Source organism: Eretmochelys imbricata, chromosome 10, assembly GCF_965152235.1.
Source record: "Eretmochelys imbricata isolate rEreImb1 chromosome 10, rEreImb1.hap1, whole genome shotgun sequence".
Classification (NCBI taxonomy): domain Eukaryota; kingdom Metazoa; phylum Chordata; order Testudines; family Cheloniidae; genus Eretmochelys; species Eretmochelys imbricata.
Genome location: NC_135581.1, coordinates 50,793,430 through 50,811,630, shown reverse-complemented (window position 1 = coordinate 50,811,630; position 18,201 = coordinate 50,793,430). Strand labels below are relative to the sequence as shown.

The 18,201-nt window shown below is 41.9% G+C and overlaps 1 protein-coding gene across 2 annotated transcripts in view; it reads left to right on the top strand.

Moving 5' to 3' along the window:
• IREB2 (iron responsive element binding protein 2) overlaps positions 1-18,201 on the top strand; it is a 42,006-nt gene that overhangs the window by 9,890 nt on the left and 13,915 nt on the right. The window contains exons 5-11 of one of the 2 annotated variants that reach the window (XM_077829031.1): positions 3,000-3,221; positions 5,381-5,450; positions 10,343-10,526; positions 12,143-12,282; positions 14,766-14,937; positions 16,422-16,522; positions 17,390-17,506. In XM_077829031.1, coding sequence (XP_077685157.1) covers positions 3,000-3,221; positions 5,381-5,450; positions 10,343-10,526; positions 12,143-12,282; positions 14,766-14,937; positions 16,422-16,522; positions 17,390-17,506 — 1,006 coding nt within the window. Of the gene's footprint in view, positions 1-2,999; positions 3,222-5,380; positions 5,451-10,342; positions 10,527-12,142; positions 12,283-14,765; positions 14,938-16,421; positions 16,523-17,389; positions 17,507-18,201 lie in introns of those variants that run through there. The other variant, XM_077829032.1, reaches the window with a different exon arrangement.

Genomic DNA, 18,201 nt, shown 5'->3' with positions numbered 1-18,201 from the left:
ATAGAGGTAGCCTATGTAACCGTCATGGAGTTACTATTTAATAATTCACAAATATCATATGTTCTACACATTTGATGTAAGAGGGTTTGCTATATGATTATAAAGTGAATTCAGACAGGGGTCAGTTGCATATATGTAGGAAAGAGGACAATAGCCTGAGATAGCCACCTATTTACCTACATTTGAGGGACAATATTAGACCCATTTGCTTCTAACCCCCCACTCAAACCCATATCATGCTCCATGGACCAGTTTATTGGGTGGGTGGGGATCACAGATTGTAGATGCATGGAAACCTAAGACAAAGGGCTTCCTGGGGGACAAAAGACATTCTCAAGTGAGGAGGACAGTAGATGTCAGGAGCTGTTCAGGAGCAAGAGGCTGACAGACATACCTTTAAGGAGGTCATCTGAAGCCATTGGACCTTTTTAAGCTTCCAAGTGATGGTTAAGTTTAAACAGTACTTTGTTTTAAGAACATACAAACGGCCATACTGGGTCAGACCAATGGTCCATCTAGCCCAGTATCCTGTCTTCTGACAGTGGCCAATGCTCAGTGCTTCAGAGGGAATGAACAGAACAGGTAATCACCAAATGATCCATCCCCTGGCGCCCATTCCTGGCTTTTGGCAAACAGAGGCTAGGGACGCTTCAGAGCATGGTTTTGCATCCCTACCCATCCTGGCTAGTAGCCACTGATGACCCTATTCTCCATGAACTTACCTCATTTGTTTTTGAACCCTGTTATAGTCTTGGCCTTCACATCCTATGGCAAAGAGTTCCACAGATTGACTGTTCATTGTGTGAAGAAATACTGTCTGGTCCCTCAGAAAGCTGTCTGGTCCTGTATTGACTGGGGGTCGTACCTCCTGAAGGGCAGACTTGCAGGTGCCGAGCCCAGTTGGGCCTGCTGAAAAATCACGTTGGTATGCAGGGCTGTAGCCCGGTATAAGATTGGCAGAATCCCAGCCCAGGCAGGTTGAGGGACAAGACCTCATACCTGAGGAGGTGCATGCAGAGAGACTAGAAAAGCGGTCCGAGGCAGTGATGTCATGAGATCAATTTGGGGCTCTCCTTTATGTCTGGAAGTTTTGACAGTGTGGAAAAGAAAATCTTTAAATTACACTTACCTTTTGCCTCACTCATGTAACGGTATGTTACACAGCAAAAGCTGTTCATGTGCTAGCCTACTCAGGCTAGCTTGAGTCTAGCTAGCACGACTAACAATAGTGGGGAAGACATCACTGTGAAGGGTAGCAAGCAGAGTACGTACCATGGGGCCTTCCAGGCTTGTACTACCCATGCTGAAGTCTTCACTGCTTTTGTCACCCTGCTAGATGGATGGAAGCTAGCTTGGGTAAGCTAGCCCAAGCACAGATTTCGCTGTGTAGACATACCCTAAGTGATTACAGCTCCTTTTCTTCTTTCAAAGCATGTAGCCTCCTAAAGGGCATATTGACTGGTGTAACATGTGGAATAGTGATTTCAGTCTCTGGAGAACTGAAAAAGTTCAGAACTGCTGTGAAAGATAGTCTTGTGTGCATATTTGGTATTTGCACGGACCTTTTAAATACATACTCAACTCCAATTTTGGCAGTAGTAATTTAGAAGAATGAAAAACAAGAAAGTACAGTAGAACCCTGTTAACCGAGCCTCCATCATCCAGCTCTCCAGTATTAACCAAACCACCAGCCACCCCAGGCTGACAGTGGCAGGGGCTCCTGCTGTCAGCCTGAGTCCCAGCCACCCATTCTCCAGTTTATCCAGTTTTTTGGTTATCCTGTCTGGCTGTGGGCCCAATTAGACTGGATAATCAGGGTTCCGCTGTATAGCTGTGAAATGAAGATTATTTTGTGATACTGCTTCTCCAGCAGTCCAGTTCTTTTTTTACCCTTCCCCTTGTTTGAAGGGAAAAGCCCAAATTGTGATTAGTTAAGTCTGAAATTATCAGGAAGGCCAAATGTTGGCAAGAGATCTCAACATGCTGCTTTGTACTGATAGATCCAGTTCTGCTAGCTCACTGTTGGCAAGTCCACAGGAGTCTGTCAGCATCTGCTAAAGTGTGATATGAGGCCCTTCCCTAAGGTGCTGCATGTACTGCCTCTGCATAGCTTCCAAATCCCACTAGCTGAGGGATTGTGAACTGAGCTTCGATTCAGACAAAATACCCTGTGAGGTGGTATGGTATCCTGCCACTAGACAATGGAAATGTTTCTTTTTATTTTAGAGCAGCAGAAACATTGATAGCCGTATTTATCATTGTGGCAAATTACTGAATGTAACCATTAGAGGTAAAAAGTCAATCATCTTTCATAGTGGGTTTTTGCAGTGTGTTCATGTTAAGGTTGAATGTAGTGTAAATAGAGTGTAGTATGGTAAACGTGTAGATGGTTTTAAAAATGTTTACCTACAGTGTTTTATGTATGTACTTACATTATTTTCTTGAGCCTGAAGTATAATAATTTTATATTTGTAGTAATAAAATGTGTTTATTGCTTGAGCCCTTATTTCAGAAACACAGTTAAATATAAAATATCACAACTGCTGCTTTGAGTAAACTGTAGCAAGAGACAATTCCCCAGGGATCTAACAAATGTCGACAGTGCTGCAGTAGAGAATAAAACCAAACACAATCCCCAGCCCTTCCCTGGGACAAGACTTTCCTCACATCCCTTCCCTTCCCTTCAGACCTTAAGTAAACAGTGCAAGGACCATCTGTGTCCTGTTAATAAATGTGGTGTTTTGCAGACCAATCAGATGAGTGAGTAGTTTATATGGCAGATAATATAGTTCCTTTTAGAAAAGGTCAGTACAACTTCTTTTGGTGTGGTCACCGTGCTGTATTCTTTGATTAACTAAATTTACCCAGTGACACTTTACTTTCAGCAGGGTTGTAATAAAATGGTGACCTTTTAGATACAGTTGGTCATTTGCTGGGGGTGTTTTTTCAGTAGGAAAATGTTTTTATGCACTTGTTTTATTTTCTGTTTAAAATGACAGTGCAATACAGAATGCTCCGAATCCTGGAGGTGGTGACTTACAGAGGCCGTTGGCAAAGGTTTCTCCACTTAAAGTGCAGCCTCGGAAGGTACCTTGCAGGGGCCAGACTGGCTGCAAAGGGCCATGTGATGCTGGAGAATCAAGTCGTAACTCAGGAAAATTTTCTGCGCAGATTGAGAATACCCCTATCCTCTGTCCATTTCATCTTCAACCAGTGCCTGAGTATGAAATGCTTTTATTGCTTAGCATTTAATTGTCAAATCCGTCTTTTGCTAGAGGGAATTATGGTTGTGTTTTACTGACTGGAATTCAGGCTCTTTCTGTGTGCTGTCTCCTAGTTCAGCACTTCCTTTTAGTTTGCAGTGCTTTTGGTTTAAATTTAAGGTGGAGCAGAACAATTGTACTATGCTATCAGATGATGCAGGCTTGTCCCCAGAGCAACAGTACAGCTTTTAAAGTGTTGGCCTGCCTTGTGAAAGCCTGTTGGCTAATTACAGCTAGCTTTTTGGAGTTAATTGTAAAATTTAAATGTTGCCTCCAAAATACAAAAAAGTGAGCTAGCTGTCTGTCGTCCGCAAAGCAGGCAATGCTCCTTAAGCTGCACTGAAGGGGCCTCTTGGTTGACATCCAGAATGTCTGCAACAGCTGACAGAGATGCTGCTCCATGCTATGTGTACCTCTCTGCATCTTCGTTCACTCCACCCAGAAACAGGCCGGAGCATTTAGGATGATGTCTAACCCCACAGGTGTTTGAACTGATCTAAAACAGGAGAAGAACTTAGGTAAGGTGTTCTGTAGAGGGTCATTTATCTGGTGGTTGATTGTCTTTTTAAATCTGAGCTGGAGACTTGCCTCATTTCCTTGTAAGGGCAGTGATACATAGGAACAGTGCTCTGTAAATTAGTTAATGTAATAAGGCACTGCTGAAACTTTGGTTTACATCTGAAAGTCTCTCTTGTTTTATATTTCATTTAAATGATTTACAGAAGGTTTAAACTCTTTTCTTTCCTGATAAGAATTGGACATCCCATACCAGCTAAGAAAGCAGTCTATGTATCATCCCCCAGGCCACAAATAACCTCTAATTCATCTGTCACTGAGTTGAAATGCAGCATTACATCTTGGCTGTATGTGACACCCCACAAAGGCCTCATCTGCTTGCCTTTTCCCAAGATTCATTTATGTATAGGTCCTTTTGCAGCACTCTGTCTATGACAATTACATGTAATTACCCTCATCTTTCAACTGCCACCTATTGTCTCTGATAGATTGACTAGATCTCTGTCTTTCTATGGCTGACATATCTAGAATTTCAGTGCTATATTGAAGAGGAGACTCACAACCATACAGTATTTTGATTGTGTTGCAAATTTTATTTTAAAAAAATTATTTCCATCCTCTTTTGCTTTTTCCACACAGAAATAGAAATGTTATGAGAAAAGCTAAATGTTTTCTGCAATCTGGATGTTGCTGATACCAGTACACCCTTTTCTACCAGCAGTGGCATTCATTAAGCTGCAATTTGAGTGTTGACTGTCCCTTAGAGCTTTGTAAAACAATACACCATATGATCTCTCTCTATTGCAGAAGAGAAAGGGGGAAAGGTCATGATGTAAAATGCAGCCCTAAAATATCATTTAGAGAAGGGCTTTTATTACTCTCTCTCACAAAAAAGCTCCCAGAGAAGCAGTAGCTATAAAAACACAATCCAGCAATGAATTTCACTCATTTAATAAAATGATGCTTTTCATAACAAACACATATGAAAGTTAGTCATCTGCATTTATATTTAGACACTGTGGTGATGAACGCATATACATAAGTAAATGAATACAGTTCCTGGAAGATATTTACAAATAGATTGTACAGTATCTTATTGGTGTTCTAGTCAGCAGTTAGAGGACCAGAGTTGAAAATGAGCAATTCTCTTGCCAGCAATAACATAAATCAGACACCTAATTTCTTTCTCAACGTCAAATTATTTGAGGTAAGCAACTCCTACAAATATCAGTTAGAAGAAATACCTTTCTTGTTTGACAGTGCAGTTATTGTAGTCCCTCACATGCTGGGGAGGTATCTTTTTCTGATCGGTGTTTTTTGAGGTTACTTGGTTCAGGCAAACTAGAGCTAAAAACTCTCATTTATGCTGTATGTGATGAGAAGACCAGTCCCTTTCTCTGCTGTTTTCAGAGGGCATCTTCTCCTTTCCTCACTTCCTTGTTTGCAAGAAATTGCCTCAGTCTTATCCAAAAGAATTTAAAAGAATTCTGCTATTTGCAGCAACGAATCAGCGTTCCAGCAAATAGAAGCAAAACCCAAATCTCATTGTTTATCATTCAAAACATGCCGTTGTTTATCAATTAATTTTAATTAATTTCTAGGCCTGAAACAGTGTTAAAAAACCAAGAGGTGGAATTTGGCAGAAATAGAGAGAGGCTTCAGTTTTTTAAGGTATGCCATTTTTTTTCTACAGCCCTCTTACTATATTTTTCATTTGATTTGATGTTTTGTCAATCTTTCAAATGGCCTTGGCAGTTCATGATGGTAGTGGGGGAGTTATTGTATCCCTTTCAAAATTTCAGGTTTTCAGGTCAGAATTTTTGAGTGTATATTAGTACAGCTGATTAGTGCATAACATGATGATACAATTTTTTGGAAGAATGCCCAATTAATTAATGACTCTTAGGCATTGTAGAACCCTAATTAAGGTGTGGGGGGTTTTTTAAAGGAGGAAGGGTACAAAATGTTAATAGAAATAGTAAATAAGCTAATATTAACTGAAACAGTGTATTTATTTGGATTTAAACATTTCCCAAGTGTTTGTAACCCAAATATCAATAGTATGGTGTTCAAACCTGAGAACCGGAAGTGATGCTAACTGGAAACAAAAGTGAAACTGACCAGACACTAAGGACTTGATACTTTGAGGTGCCAAACATCCTAAATTTCCATTGAAATGAAAGTGCGTTGAGAGCACTCAGCACCTCAGAATTATTATCTGTCTGCATCTCTGCAGGTTAACTGCTTCCTCAGTCCAAAACTGTTTTCATCTAAAGTGTCATAGGAATTTTTAGTAGGTAGACAATAGAGCCCATATACTTAAAAGTTGGTACTGTCTATTGAATCAACAATCCTCAGCCTTAAGAGGATTGGAAAGAGGTGCCATATATGAGAGATTTCAAAGCCTAAATACAGCTGAGTTTCGCACCAGCCTTATCCCTAGACAAAGCCCTGATCCTGCAAATCTTTGTTTAAGACAATAGTCCCATTTAAATCAGTGGGACCACTTCTGAATGGGATTTGGGTACAAGTCAATGCCACTCTGATTACCAGTTGGTAGTTTTGGGGTTGCTTCACTGATGTAAGTCATTTCTCCCTTCCTCTGATTCAGTGCGTTTCTGTAGTGCTTGCTGCTAGTCTAGGAATTTATGACCTGAACTCTGATCACTATAAGGCAGCATGATATGCTGCTATTCAATCAACAGACAGGATACCTAACTATGTATGTTGCTGATTGCCTAGGGCATTTTTCTTCTGTATTACCATTACATATAATAACAGTGAAAGCTGTTTTATCTGGCACTTCACCAACCGGAAAGCTCTATAAAATCTTCTTTGAAATTCTGGTTGAGAGTCTGGTTGGGCTGGGGCACAGGAGGGGGTGCGGAGGGTGAGCTTTCGGGGAGGGAGTTTGGGTGCAGGAGGAGTTCGGGGCAGCGGGTTGGCAGGCAGGGATGTCAGATCCGGGGGGCTGTCACCTTAAGCAGCTCCCTGCAAGTGGCGACCTGTCCCAGCTACTCCAGGTGGAGGCATGGCAGGCGGCTCCGTGCTCTGCCCCTGCCCCACCCCAAGCACAAGCTCCACAGCTCCCGTTGTCTGGGAACCGCCTGCGGACGGAGGCAGTGCGCAGAGCCTCCTACTGCGCCTCCATCTAGGAGCAGCCAGGACAGGTCACTGCTTGCGGGGAGGTGACCGCCCCCCAGATCCAGCACCCTGCACCCCAACCTGCTGCCCCGAGCCCCCTCCCGCACCCAAATTCCCTCGCTCTTAGTTAACCCACATTTTTCACTTACTGGCACCCCCCATTTCCCCAACATGCTGGATAAAACCGCTTTTACTGTAATTTAACACAACCAACAAAGAAAGAAAGAAATTAACAATTAAAGTGCAGTTCTCCTCTGAAAAGTGACTCTGAAAATTGGGTTTCCATGTTTGTGATCTGAGTTTACAAGTAAAATATAAGGCTGTCGATTAATCTCAGTTAACTCACGCGATGAACTAAAAAAAAAAAATCGCAATTAAAAAAATTAATCATGATTAATTGCAGTTTTAATTGCACTGCTAAGCAATAGAATACCATTGAAATTTATTAAATATTTTGGATGTTTTTCTGCATTTTCAAATATATTGATTTCATTTACAACACAGAATACAAAGTATAAAGTGCTCACTTTATATTATTTTTATTACAAATATTTGCACTCCAAAAATGATAAACAAAAGAAATAGTATTTTTCAGTTCACCTCATACAAGTACTGTAGTAGAATCTCTTTATTATGAAAGTCCAACTTACAAATGTAGACTTTTTTGTTACATAACTGCACTCAAAAACAAAACAATGTAAAACTTTAGAGCCTACAAATCCACTTAGTCCTACTTCTTGTTCAGCCAATTGTGAAGACATACAAGTTTGTTTACATTTGCAGGAAATAATGCTGCTCGCTTCTTGTTTACAATGTCACCTGAAAGTGAGAATAGGTGTGCACACGACACTGTTGTAGCTGGCATCACAAGATATTTATGTACCAGATACGCTAAAGATTCATATGTCCCTTCACGCTGCAACCACCATTCCAGAGGACATGTGTCCATACTGATGACTGGTTCTACTCGATAACGATCCAAAACAGTGCAAACTGATGCGTGTTCGTTTTCATTATCTGAGTCAGATGCCACCAGCAGAAGGTTGATTTTCTTTTTTAATGTTTTGGGTTCTGTAGTTTCCGCATCAGAGTGGTGTTCTTTTAAGACTTCTGAAAGCATGCTCCACACCTTGTCCCTCTCAGATTTTGGAAGGCACTTCAGATTCTTAAACCTTGGGTTAAGTGTTGTAGCTTTCTTTAGAAATCTCAAATTGGTACTTTCTTTGCGTTTTGTCAAATCTGCTGTGAAAGTGTTCTTAAAATGAACAACATGCTGGGTCATCATCCAAGACTGCTATAACATGAAATACATGGCAGAATGAGGGTAAAAAACAGAGCAGGAGACGTACAGTTCTCCCCCAAAGGAGTTCAGTCATAAATTTAATTAACACATTTTTTTAATGGGTATCATCAGCGTGGAAGCATGTTCTCTGGAATGGTATCCAAAGCACGAAGGGGCATATGAAGGGATTGCTCTACAGCAGTGGCCTCCAAATTTTTTTGAGCGCGCATCCCTATCAGTAAAACTTTTTTGAGCACACCCCCCCAATATATGTATATTTATTTATGTATAAATTATATATCTGTCCTACTGTACTAATATATTGTGTAAATTATAAACCATACACAAAAAATAGAAATTAAAAAACGATGAGATAAAGATGATATATTTTTAAGATTTTTTATTTTATTAACGGTACAAAAACCCTTTTTGCTCTCACTTTAAAAAAATTATTAATAATAATTTTAGTGAGAGCAATGTGATTGAATATGCTTTATTATTTTTGAAAATCTTGGTTTAACACTTCGTGATACAGCAGGCGCTCAGCGTGGGGTGCGGGGTCTGGGAGGGAGTTAGGGTGCGGGAGGAGGCTCAGGGCCAGGGTGCGGGAGGAGGCTCAGGGCCAGGGTGCGGGAGGAGGCTCAGGGCCAGGGTGCGGGAGGAGGCTCAGGGCCAGGGTGCGGGAGGAGGCTCAGGGCCAGGGTGCGGGAGGAGGTGCAGAGCACTTACCTGGGGCAGCTCCTGTTTGGTGCAGGGGGTGTGCAGGTGGCCCTGCGAAGCGCAGCACCACCCCCCTGGCCGCGATTCTGGGAGCTGCCGCCCCACACACCCCCACCCCCCCCAGCAGGCAGGGCCACCCGGAACGCAAGGGCTTTAGGGGCTTCAAGGCCTTGGGCTAAGGGGGCCCCGGGGCCCTGGCCTGCAGCTCTAAAGCCCCTTTCGGAATGCGGCCCTGTGAGCACGAGCCGGAGGATTCAGGAGGAGCAGGGGCAGCCGTGCAGCCAGCGGCCGGAGAGAAGTCGCACTTTCCCTTCAAAGCACCGCTTCTCTCCAGCCGCTTTGAAGGGGAAAGTGCCACTTCTTTCCGGCTGCTGGCTGCGCGGCTGCCCCTGCTCCTCCACAGGCTGGAGGACTTGGGGCTGCCCCCCCTTTCCCCCCGCTTCCGGCGGTGCTCCTCCTGCCACACCGCCCTTTTGCTCCGACGGTGCTCCTCCTGCTGCGCCCCCCAATCCATCGTCTTGTGCACCCCACTTTGGAGACCACTGCTCTACAGAACTTGAATTGAAAAATACTATTTCTTTAATTTATTATTTTTAGAGTGCAAATATTTGTGATAAATAATATAAAGTGAGCACTGTACACTTTGTATTCTGTGCTGTAATTGAAATCAATATATTTGAGAACGTAGAAAACATCAAAAAATATTTAAATGATATTCTGTTATTGTTTAACAGCGCAATTAATCATGATTAATTTTTTTAATCACTTGACAGCCCTAGTAAAAAGATGTTTTTCTAAGTGTCAGCTTTGCAATCTCAGCCAAGTTTGTGAGAATCAAGCTGTATTTTTTGCAATCTCATAAAACATAATCAGTACTGAAGGTTCTGCTGGCCAAGTATTACCCTTGGTTACACTTGTGCTTCTCCGTTGTCTCAGTTCAGTGACATCTGTGTGAGCCCGTTGCTTTCATTAGGTTTGTACATAGAAGTGATTAAAAATTTAGTAAATTTTGTTGATGAACAAGAAGGAATAGACTCCAGCTGATTCTCTCATAGCTGTGATGACTTTGCAGTACTAACAGAAGGAGTGAAAACCACAGCCAGGAATATCAGAAAATGTCTTTCTGTACTCACAGGAAACAGATCTGTGGATTTTTACATAGTCACTTTTCAGAGTAGAACCATGTATAAATGCTGAAATTGCATATTTCCCAATTTACTTGAACAGCCAATCATATCTGAAGAGCAAGTATGATGACGTTCATTTTTTTAATTCTTTATTATGTGTTCTTAAAAGTTATGTGGCTTTATGTCATTAAACACAGTTTAGCACACCTTCTGTACAAATGCAAAACACCCTGGTTGATTTAAATATAACGCAATAACCTTTTTTTTATTCTCTCTCAAAAAAAATTTAGTGGGGTTCAAAGGTTTTTAGGAATGTTGCTGTAATTCCACCTGGAACGGGAATGGCACATCAAATGAACTTGGAATATTTATCAAGAGTTGTTTTTGAAGTTAAAGATTTCCTATATCCCGACAGTGTAGTTGGCACAGATTCTCATACAACTATGGTAAATGGTTTGGGGATCTTGGGATGGGGTAAGTATTCTGTACATGACTTGTTAATTTCAATTGTATTGTAAGGGTTTTTTTACTATATAAATGGAAAATAATTACTATTTAATACTTTCTTTATATTGGATATTTCTCTGTTTCAAGCCTAACAGCATTTCAGAACTTGAAATTTTATTTAGGGGAAACATATTTTGAAGATAGTTTCATGACATACGAATAATGGACTGAAATTGTTTGCAGTTCTTCTAAAACAAGGGTGGGCAAACTTTCTGGGCCGAGGGCCACATCTGGGTGGGGAAATTGTGTGCAGGGCAGGGGGTTGGGGTGCGGGGGGGGGGTGCAAGGTGTGGGAGGGGGTGCGGTGTGCAGGAACGGGCTCAGGGCAAAGGATTGGGGCATAGGAGGGGTGTGGGGTGTATGGGGGGGACTCAGGGAAGGGGGTTGGGGTGAAAGAGGGGTGCGGAGTGCAGGAGGGGGCTTGGCGGGTACAGGAGGGGTGCAGACTGCGGGAAGGGGCTCAGGGCAGGGGGTTTGGGTGTGGGGTGCCATGGGGCTCAGGGCAAGGATTGGGGTGCGAGGTGCAGGCAGGGGGCTTAGGGCAGGGAGTTGGGGGGCAGGGTGCAGGAGGGGTTTGGGCTCTTACCTAAATCGGCTCCGGGGTGGCAGCAGTGCGCACCGGGGCCAGGGCAGGCTCCCTGTGTGCCTGCCCTGGCCCCACGCTGTGCCGCTCCAGGAAGCTGCCGGAACCACGTCCTTGCGCGGCCTCTGGGGGAGGGGGGGCACAGGGCTCCGTGCGTTGCCCTTGCCACGCCTCCAGGTACCTCCCCCGAACCTCCCATTGGCCACGGTTCCCCGTTCCTGGCCAATGGGAGCTGTGGGGGTGGTGCCTGGAGGCAAGGGCAGTGCACTGAGCCCTCTGCCCCCCGGGGACATGGTGCAGGTCGCTTCTGAGAGCGGCGGGGGGTCTCCATCACCACAGGAAAATCCCGCAGGCCGGATCCAAAGCCCCGAGGGGCCAGATCTGGCCCGCAGGCCATAGTTTGCCCACCCTTGTTCTAAAAGAAACTAGAGAGATTCCATATAGTAAGGCCAGTTTCATTCCCAGGATAATAGTGATTCACAGCCTAAATCGTGGGGTTTTTAAGACATTTATATAATGCATAGATGAGTGTTTTGATGTTGTCATTGGAAATCAGTCAAGAACTGTGTATCCTAAGAAGGGATTTGAAGGAAATCATAATATTGCAAAGCTCTTGTTACTGTAGTTCGATGCACATTGGCATGGCAGTGTGAGGAAGTTTCCATGCTGCATGTGTTCTCTGGATGAATAGAAAATTTCAATCTAACACCTTTATATAAAATCAGTAGTAGATATGGTACACCAGTAGGATTAAAATGTGATAATTTGAGCAGTAGTTTTGCAAGATTCTTTCATGTCCGTCTTTTTATTAGAAGACACGTATATTGAACATATTGTCTTTCAGTTGGAGTCAGATACAAATAAGGATGTGTTATTGTACAGATTATTATGGCCTTTAGCTTCAATAGGAGGAACTTCATTAGACTTTAATATGAACTTCAAAATGTTTATTATGTTAATTACTTAGCACAATAAAAACAGTTTAATATTCTACCTCCAGGTGTTGGCGGTATTGAAACAGAAGCAGTAATGCTGGGAATGCCAGTTGCACTCACTTTGCCTGAGGTAGTTGGGTGTGAGCTGACAGGCTTAGCCAGCCCACTTGCTACATCCATAGATGTTGTTCTAAGCATTACTAAGGTAATTCAGAATTCTGTTTATCCTAAATCAAGCAGACTTTGTTATGGTGGGAGTTCTACCAGAGATGCTTGGGAAGTGAAATAAAAGCTGGATATGAGTCAACAGTGTGCCCTTGTTCCCAAGAAAGCTAACGGCATTTTGGGCTGTATAAGTAGGGGCATTGCCAGCAGATTGAGGGACGTGATCATTCCCCTCTATTCGACATTGATGGGGCCTCATCTGGAGTACTGTGTCCAGTTTTGGGCCCCACACTACAAGAAGGATGTGGAAAAATTGGAAAGCAACCAGCGGAGGGCAACAAAAATGATTAGGGGACTGGAACACATGACTTATGAGGAGAGGCTGAGGGAACTGGGATTGTTTAGTCTGCAGAAGAGAAGAATGAGGGGGGATTTGATAGCTGCTTTCAACTACCTGAAAGGGGGTTCCAAAGAGGATGGATCTAGACTGTTCTCAGTGGTAGCAGATGACAGAACAAGGAGTAATGGTCTCCAATTGCATTGGGGGAGGTTTAGGTTGGATATCAGGAAAAACTTTTTCACTAGGAGGGTGGTGAAGCACTGAAATGGGTTACCTAGGGAGGTGGTGGAATCTCCTTCCTTTGAGATTTTTAAGGTCAGGCTTGACAAAGCCCTGGCTGGGATGATTTAGTTGGGGATTGGTCCTGCTTTGAGCAGGGGGTTGGACTAGATGACCTCCTGAGGTCCTTTCCAACCCTGATATTCTATGACACTCGCAGTCTCTGATGCGGCATCATTAACTGTAGCTATATGAAACAGCAACATCTCTATTAACCGCCTAAGTTCGCAACTGCTCATTTAAGTCCTATTTATTTTCTTTTTACCAATGGTCCCTTAGAGGCCTTACATATAACTATGTATTTACAGACATTTTATAAATGTAATTAATGTCAGTGTTCCCTAGTGAGAGCACTTACAGTCTCTGCAGTGGAAAAACCCTCTTGTTTGACTCTTTGCTCCAAAGTGTTCCTACAAAACCCTGCTTTTGGTCTCAACCTGGGGTAAATCAGGAGTAACTTTACTGAAGTCAGTAGTTACAGTAGTGTAACAGAAATGTAGTGAGAGGATATCTGTCTCTCTGGATCTCCACTCCTGGGCCTCTGGTAAATGGTGTCAGAGTGATTTGTGTCAGTATGGTGAATGCTTCCTTTCTGTTCAGACCCTTAGCAAGATTTAATCAGTTTCTATTTTTCAGTTTTTCACTGCACTTGGAGTTTTGTCCTTATAAAACAGAAGGTGTAAGAGGGGGTAAATGTCAATGAATCCCTACTCTCTAAGCCCGGTGAACTAGTTACAGTGGATTGCACAATCACACAGAAAAGTCTTGTTAGATTTCTGTTCCCGGTTTCTTGCTTGGCTCCAAGAGATGAGAGTGTAATTTTTCACACTGTTTACCAGCAGCTACGCTAGCCTAAGGAGGACAGGTGCAGGCATCCTGGAAGGATCAATGGGGCAGTGTACAGTGCCTCAGAATGTATGGGGGTTTTCCAGGGAAATTGGGGGACCATCAGGGATAAAGCAGCACTTAGGTTTCAGTGACCACACCCAACAAACCAGTAGTGTCACTTTGCTTAACTGTCTGTTAATTCCAGTATGGTGGTTTTATTTTCAAAAGTTGTTCCAGTGACATATGTTACTGCTTAGATATTTATTTGTCTTCTTATCCTGACCTCTACAAATATCTTTTCCTTCAAGTAGTTATCCCTTTCTTTTCATTGCCATCCGCTGTTCTCTAAAATTTCACTGACTTCACAGCTAGGGTACCTTGAGGAACAAGAGAGAGGGAATAGTGTCTAACTAGGCTTTCCTTGTGATAGTACAAAGCACCGTCACTAGCTCACTGGGCTTAGAGTAGAGCTTTAAATTCCTTCCTTTGAATCTTTGTCACCTTGATTACCAAATGAAAAGCCACACTGTTGCCTTGTGAATTCCTGACTCCTCCTAGCAACACTTTAAAAAGCATGTTTCAGAGTAACAGCCATGTTAGTCTGTATTCACAAAAAGCAAAGGAGTACTTGGGGCACCTTAGAGACTAACCAATTTATTTGAGCATAAGCTTTCGTGAGCTACAGCTCACTTCATCGGATGCACGCATCCGATGAAGTGAGCTGTAGCTCACGAAAGCTTATGCTCAAATAAATTGGTTAGTCTCTAAGGTGCCACAAGTACTCCTTTTCTTTTTTTAAAAAGCATGGTACAGTCACTGCTTGAAAATATGCAGAACTGAGTGGGTGGGGAGACATATCTTGAGGGTTTTTACCTCTGTCAGAGTCCAGTTTAAGTGTTAAAGTTTTGACGTTTGAAGTTTGTGGACATGATTTAGATATAAAGAAGTTTTGCACTGTATTTCATTTTGTAAAATTAGTAATTGTTACTAATTTCAAACTGTTGAACCAAACATTCCTTGTAGTATATCTTCTTATATTCCGGATGTTTTATAGTTCTGTATTTCATTTTTAATAGCAACTCAGGCAAGCAGGAGTGGCTGGAAAATTTGTTGAGTTTTTTGGAACTGGTGTTTCCCAGCTGTCTGTAGCTGACCGAACCACAATAGCAAATATGTGTCCTGAATATGGTGCTATTCTGAGCTTTTTCCCTGTTGATAATGTGACGCTAAAGCACTTAAAGCATACAGGTAAGGATGAAATTAAGGTGTAACACACATGATTCAGCATATTAGCATTTTAAAGTCACATGGAAAGTATTTTTTATCTAAAATTGCATCATGCGTTACATTTGGACAGTATTTTTCTTCAGGATTATAACCTGCTTGATGGAGATAATGTAATGAGTTCTGCTGGCAATAACGTTCTGTGTCGTGGGGAGCTACTTTGCAGATCCCGCCCATGAATAGCCTCATGGACACAATGGAATTTTAAATTTAATAAAAATTATATTGCTTTAATGAATATCAGCTACCTTTTTCTGTGGAAGTGGCCATTGGGCCTTGGAGCTTATTAGCATGTAAATTTCCTTACGGCACTACATTTCATTAATTATTGTTTTTCTAGTTAAGCTAGAAAATAATTTTTTTAAATAAATCTTGACAGATGAATAGCTGGCGTGCCTCTGAAGCTTGTACCAAATCTGTACAAGCTTTATATTATGTTTGCTGTGATCAGTCTGATCATTGCCATCACTGTTCAGGGTCAGCTTATTCTTGAGCATGCAGAGGTCTTCTTTGTCAAGACAGACCATTTTCCGCCCCCCATGAGTTATTCTATAAGGCCAGGAATGGCAACATGGTAAAGTGGTTCCTCTTGACAATTAATGAAATCTTCTTTTTATATTATGGGAAAAAAATTGTGAGCATATTTTTTAAAGTGGTTTCTGCCAGGATGGGTTAAATGTGATTTGCCTGGTAACTACGGACCTCACAAACCATTATTTCATCTAACCAGTGTTTGAAACAGTGTTAGAGAACCATGTTTAAAATGGTTTATCACAATTTGAAAACAAGTTCAGACAGAGTTTGGTGGCTGCTGGGAATGGTCTTCTGCAGGATTATTTTGGTGCATCTCAGCTTCTTTGGTTTTTGAGTTACCTTTTGGTTTTTGCCTTTTCACCTCCTACGAAAGTGAGATTCAGTCGCTCCTCTTGCCTAATTTGGCTCAGAGGATCAAGAAGTTTCTGCTGTTGCTCCCCATAGATCAGGTCATAATGAGAAGGGTACCTGCAGAATGGATGTTCCTTTTCTGAGTTCCATCTTAGACTGCAGTGAGGTGATCAGATGAAAATGAAAAAAGCTCTTAATTATGAACTAATAGTACATATGCTTTCAGCAAGCTATTCAGTTTATGTAGCTTGTCAGTCCTTGTTTCAAAGATTGAAGTATATCACTTTTAGATTTTGTGGGGGTTCAACAAACTGCTAATAGGACAGAGGTAGAATGTGTAGGGACAATTATATGGCAAGAAGACTGATATTCAGGGCAGTTCTTAAAGTGCAAAGTCAGATTTGTCATGCACTTCAATAGTGCTTGATTCATGGAATCCATGGGGCGGCACACAGATTGTGTGAATTTGTCACAATACTTATTTCTGAGAACCCTAGTTACAAGTAAGTTATGCTCTTTTTCAGTAGCATACCTTTTCCCATGTCTGGAAATTTTTTCCATAGGCTTTGACAAGGCCAAGCTTGAGTTCATGGAAGCATATCTTAAAGCTGTGAAGTTATTTCGAAATGATCAGATTTCTTCAGAGGAACCTGAGTATACCCAGGTATTTATAAAATGACTTTTACTTTTTCAACTATTTGTATTCATTATTCATAACTTATTTTTTATCATTGTAATTGTTGCCACTTTTTAATTGACATTTGTACATGAATATCTTAACTCATAGCTTTGGATAGTTAGATACTTCACGAAAAAACCCAACAACCTTCGGTAGCATAGCTAGGGTGGGGAGCGAGACAGCGGCCGCTCTCCCACTGAGCAGAAGTGGTGCCTTTTTAATTTTTACTCACCTGGTGGCTCTCCGGATCTTCGGCAGCGGATCAGGCAGCTCTCCGGGTCTTCAGCGGCCCTTCAGCGTCGGGTTCTTCATTCGCTCCGGGGTCTCCGGTGGCAGAGGGTCCTTCAGTGCCGCCAAAGACCAGAGCGAGTGAAGGACCCAATGCCGAAGTGCCACCGAAGACCTGGAGTGAGTGAAGGACCCGATACCAAAGACCCGGAGCACTGCCAGGTGAGTACAAGCGGGCGGTGCCTTTTTTAATCTCCGCTCCCCCTGTTTTCTCCACCTGGCTATGCCACTGACAACCTTAAGCACTATAATAAGTGTAGGAGTGTAGGAATGGCTGATGAATCCCTTTCGTCAACCAACTCTTTCAGAGTATCATATAAGTCTGACTTCATGAGAAATTTTGGCATCTGGCGTCAAAGCTCACGGATTGTTCATGATAAAGCATTGTTAGTAATACTCCATCTTGAAAATGAAAGCCTGACTTTTTAATGGAAAAACACCACAGACTATTCAGATTACTAAACCAGATGGGCCCAGTTGCCTTGAAAAACTAGGGCTAAATGTGCTCTTACCTATTGGGCAATGTTTCCTAGCATGTGTTACTGGGTTTTTTTTCTTTTCCAGATAATACAAATAGATCTGAGTTCTATAACGCCATATGTCAGTGGCCCAAAGAGACCACAGGATAGAGTGGCTATTACTAATATGAAGAGTGATTTCCAAGCCTGCTTAAATGAGAAGGTTTGTACAACTTTACTTTTAGTGGTTTGGTAGATAGATGTATTGTAACTCATTTTTTGGCTTTCATACTGAACACAATAGTTTATAAAGTCATAATCCATAATCTGAAGCATTTATTTTACAAATACTCACTACCTCAATGAGTGTCCCTTGGGCATAGCTCTGTATGCTAACCATCACAGGAATGTTACTGGGCCTCAAACAGTAGAAAATTTGAATAAAAATTGCAAAAAGCCTCAATTCATATTATGGACCTAAGAATCTACTAAGCAGAAAAGTGAAAAAGTTAAGCAATCAGATGTTCCAAACTTCTACAGTTTGTCCATTTAAGTCATTTTTAAAATTGCTAAATTGGTTAGGCACATGAGTGGGTGGGTTTTTTTGAGAATTTCTATTTTAAAACAACAGTGGGGCAAAAATGATTGTACAGTGCCATTTCTTATGAGTGAGTTAAAAATCCCTCCAAATCAGCTTCATTGTTTGAAATTGAAACGATGATTCTCAGTGTTGTTGGGAGGTAAATTCAGTTTAGTCCAGCTTAATATAACCGTTGATTTTAATCAATTGTTAAATTATCCAAAACTTAAGGCACGTTCTGTTTTTGTTTTTTTTTTTTTAACAACCATGAGCCTCCAATTTCCAATGCTTTTGAATGGGAGCTGAATTTTCAATCCTAACATGTACTGTTAAGTTCA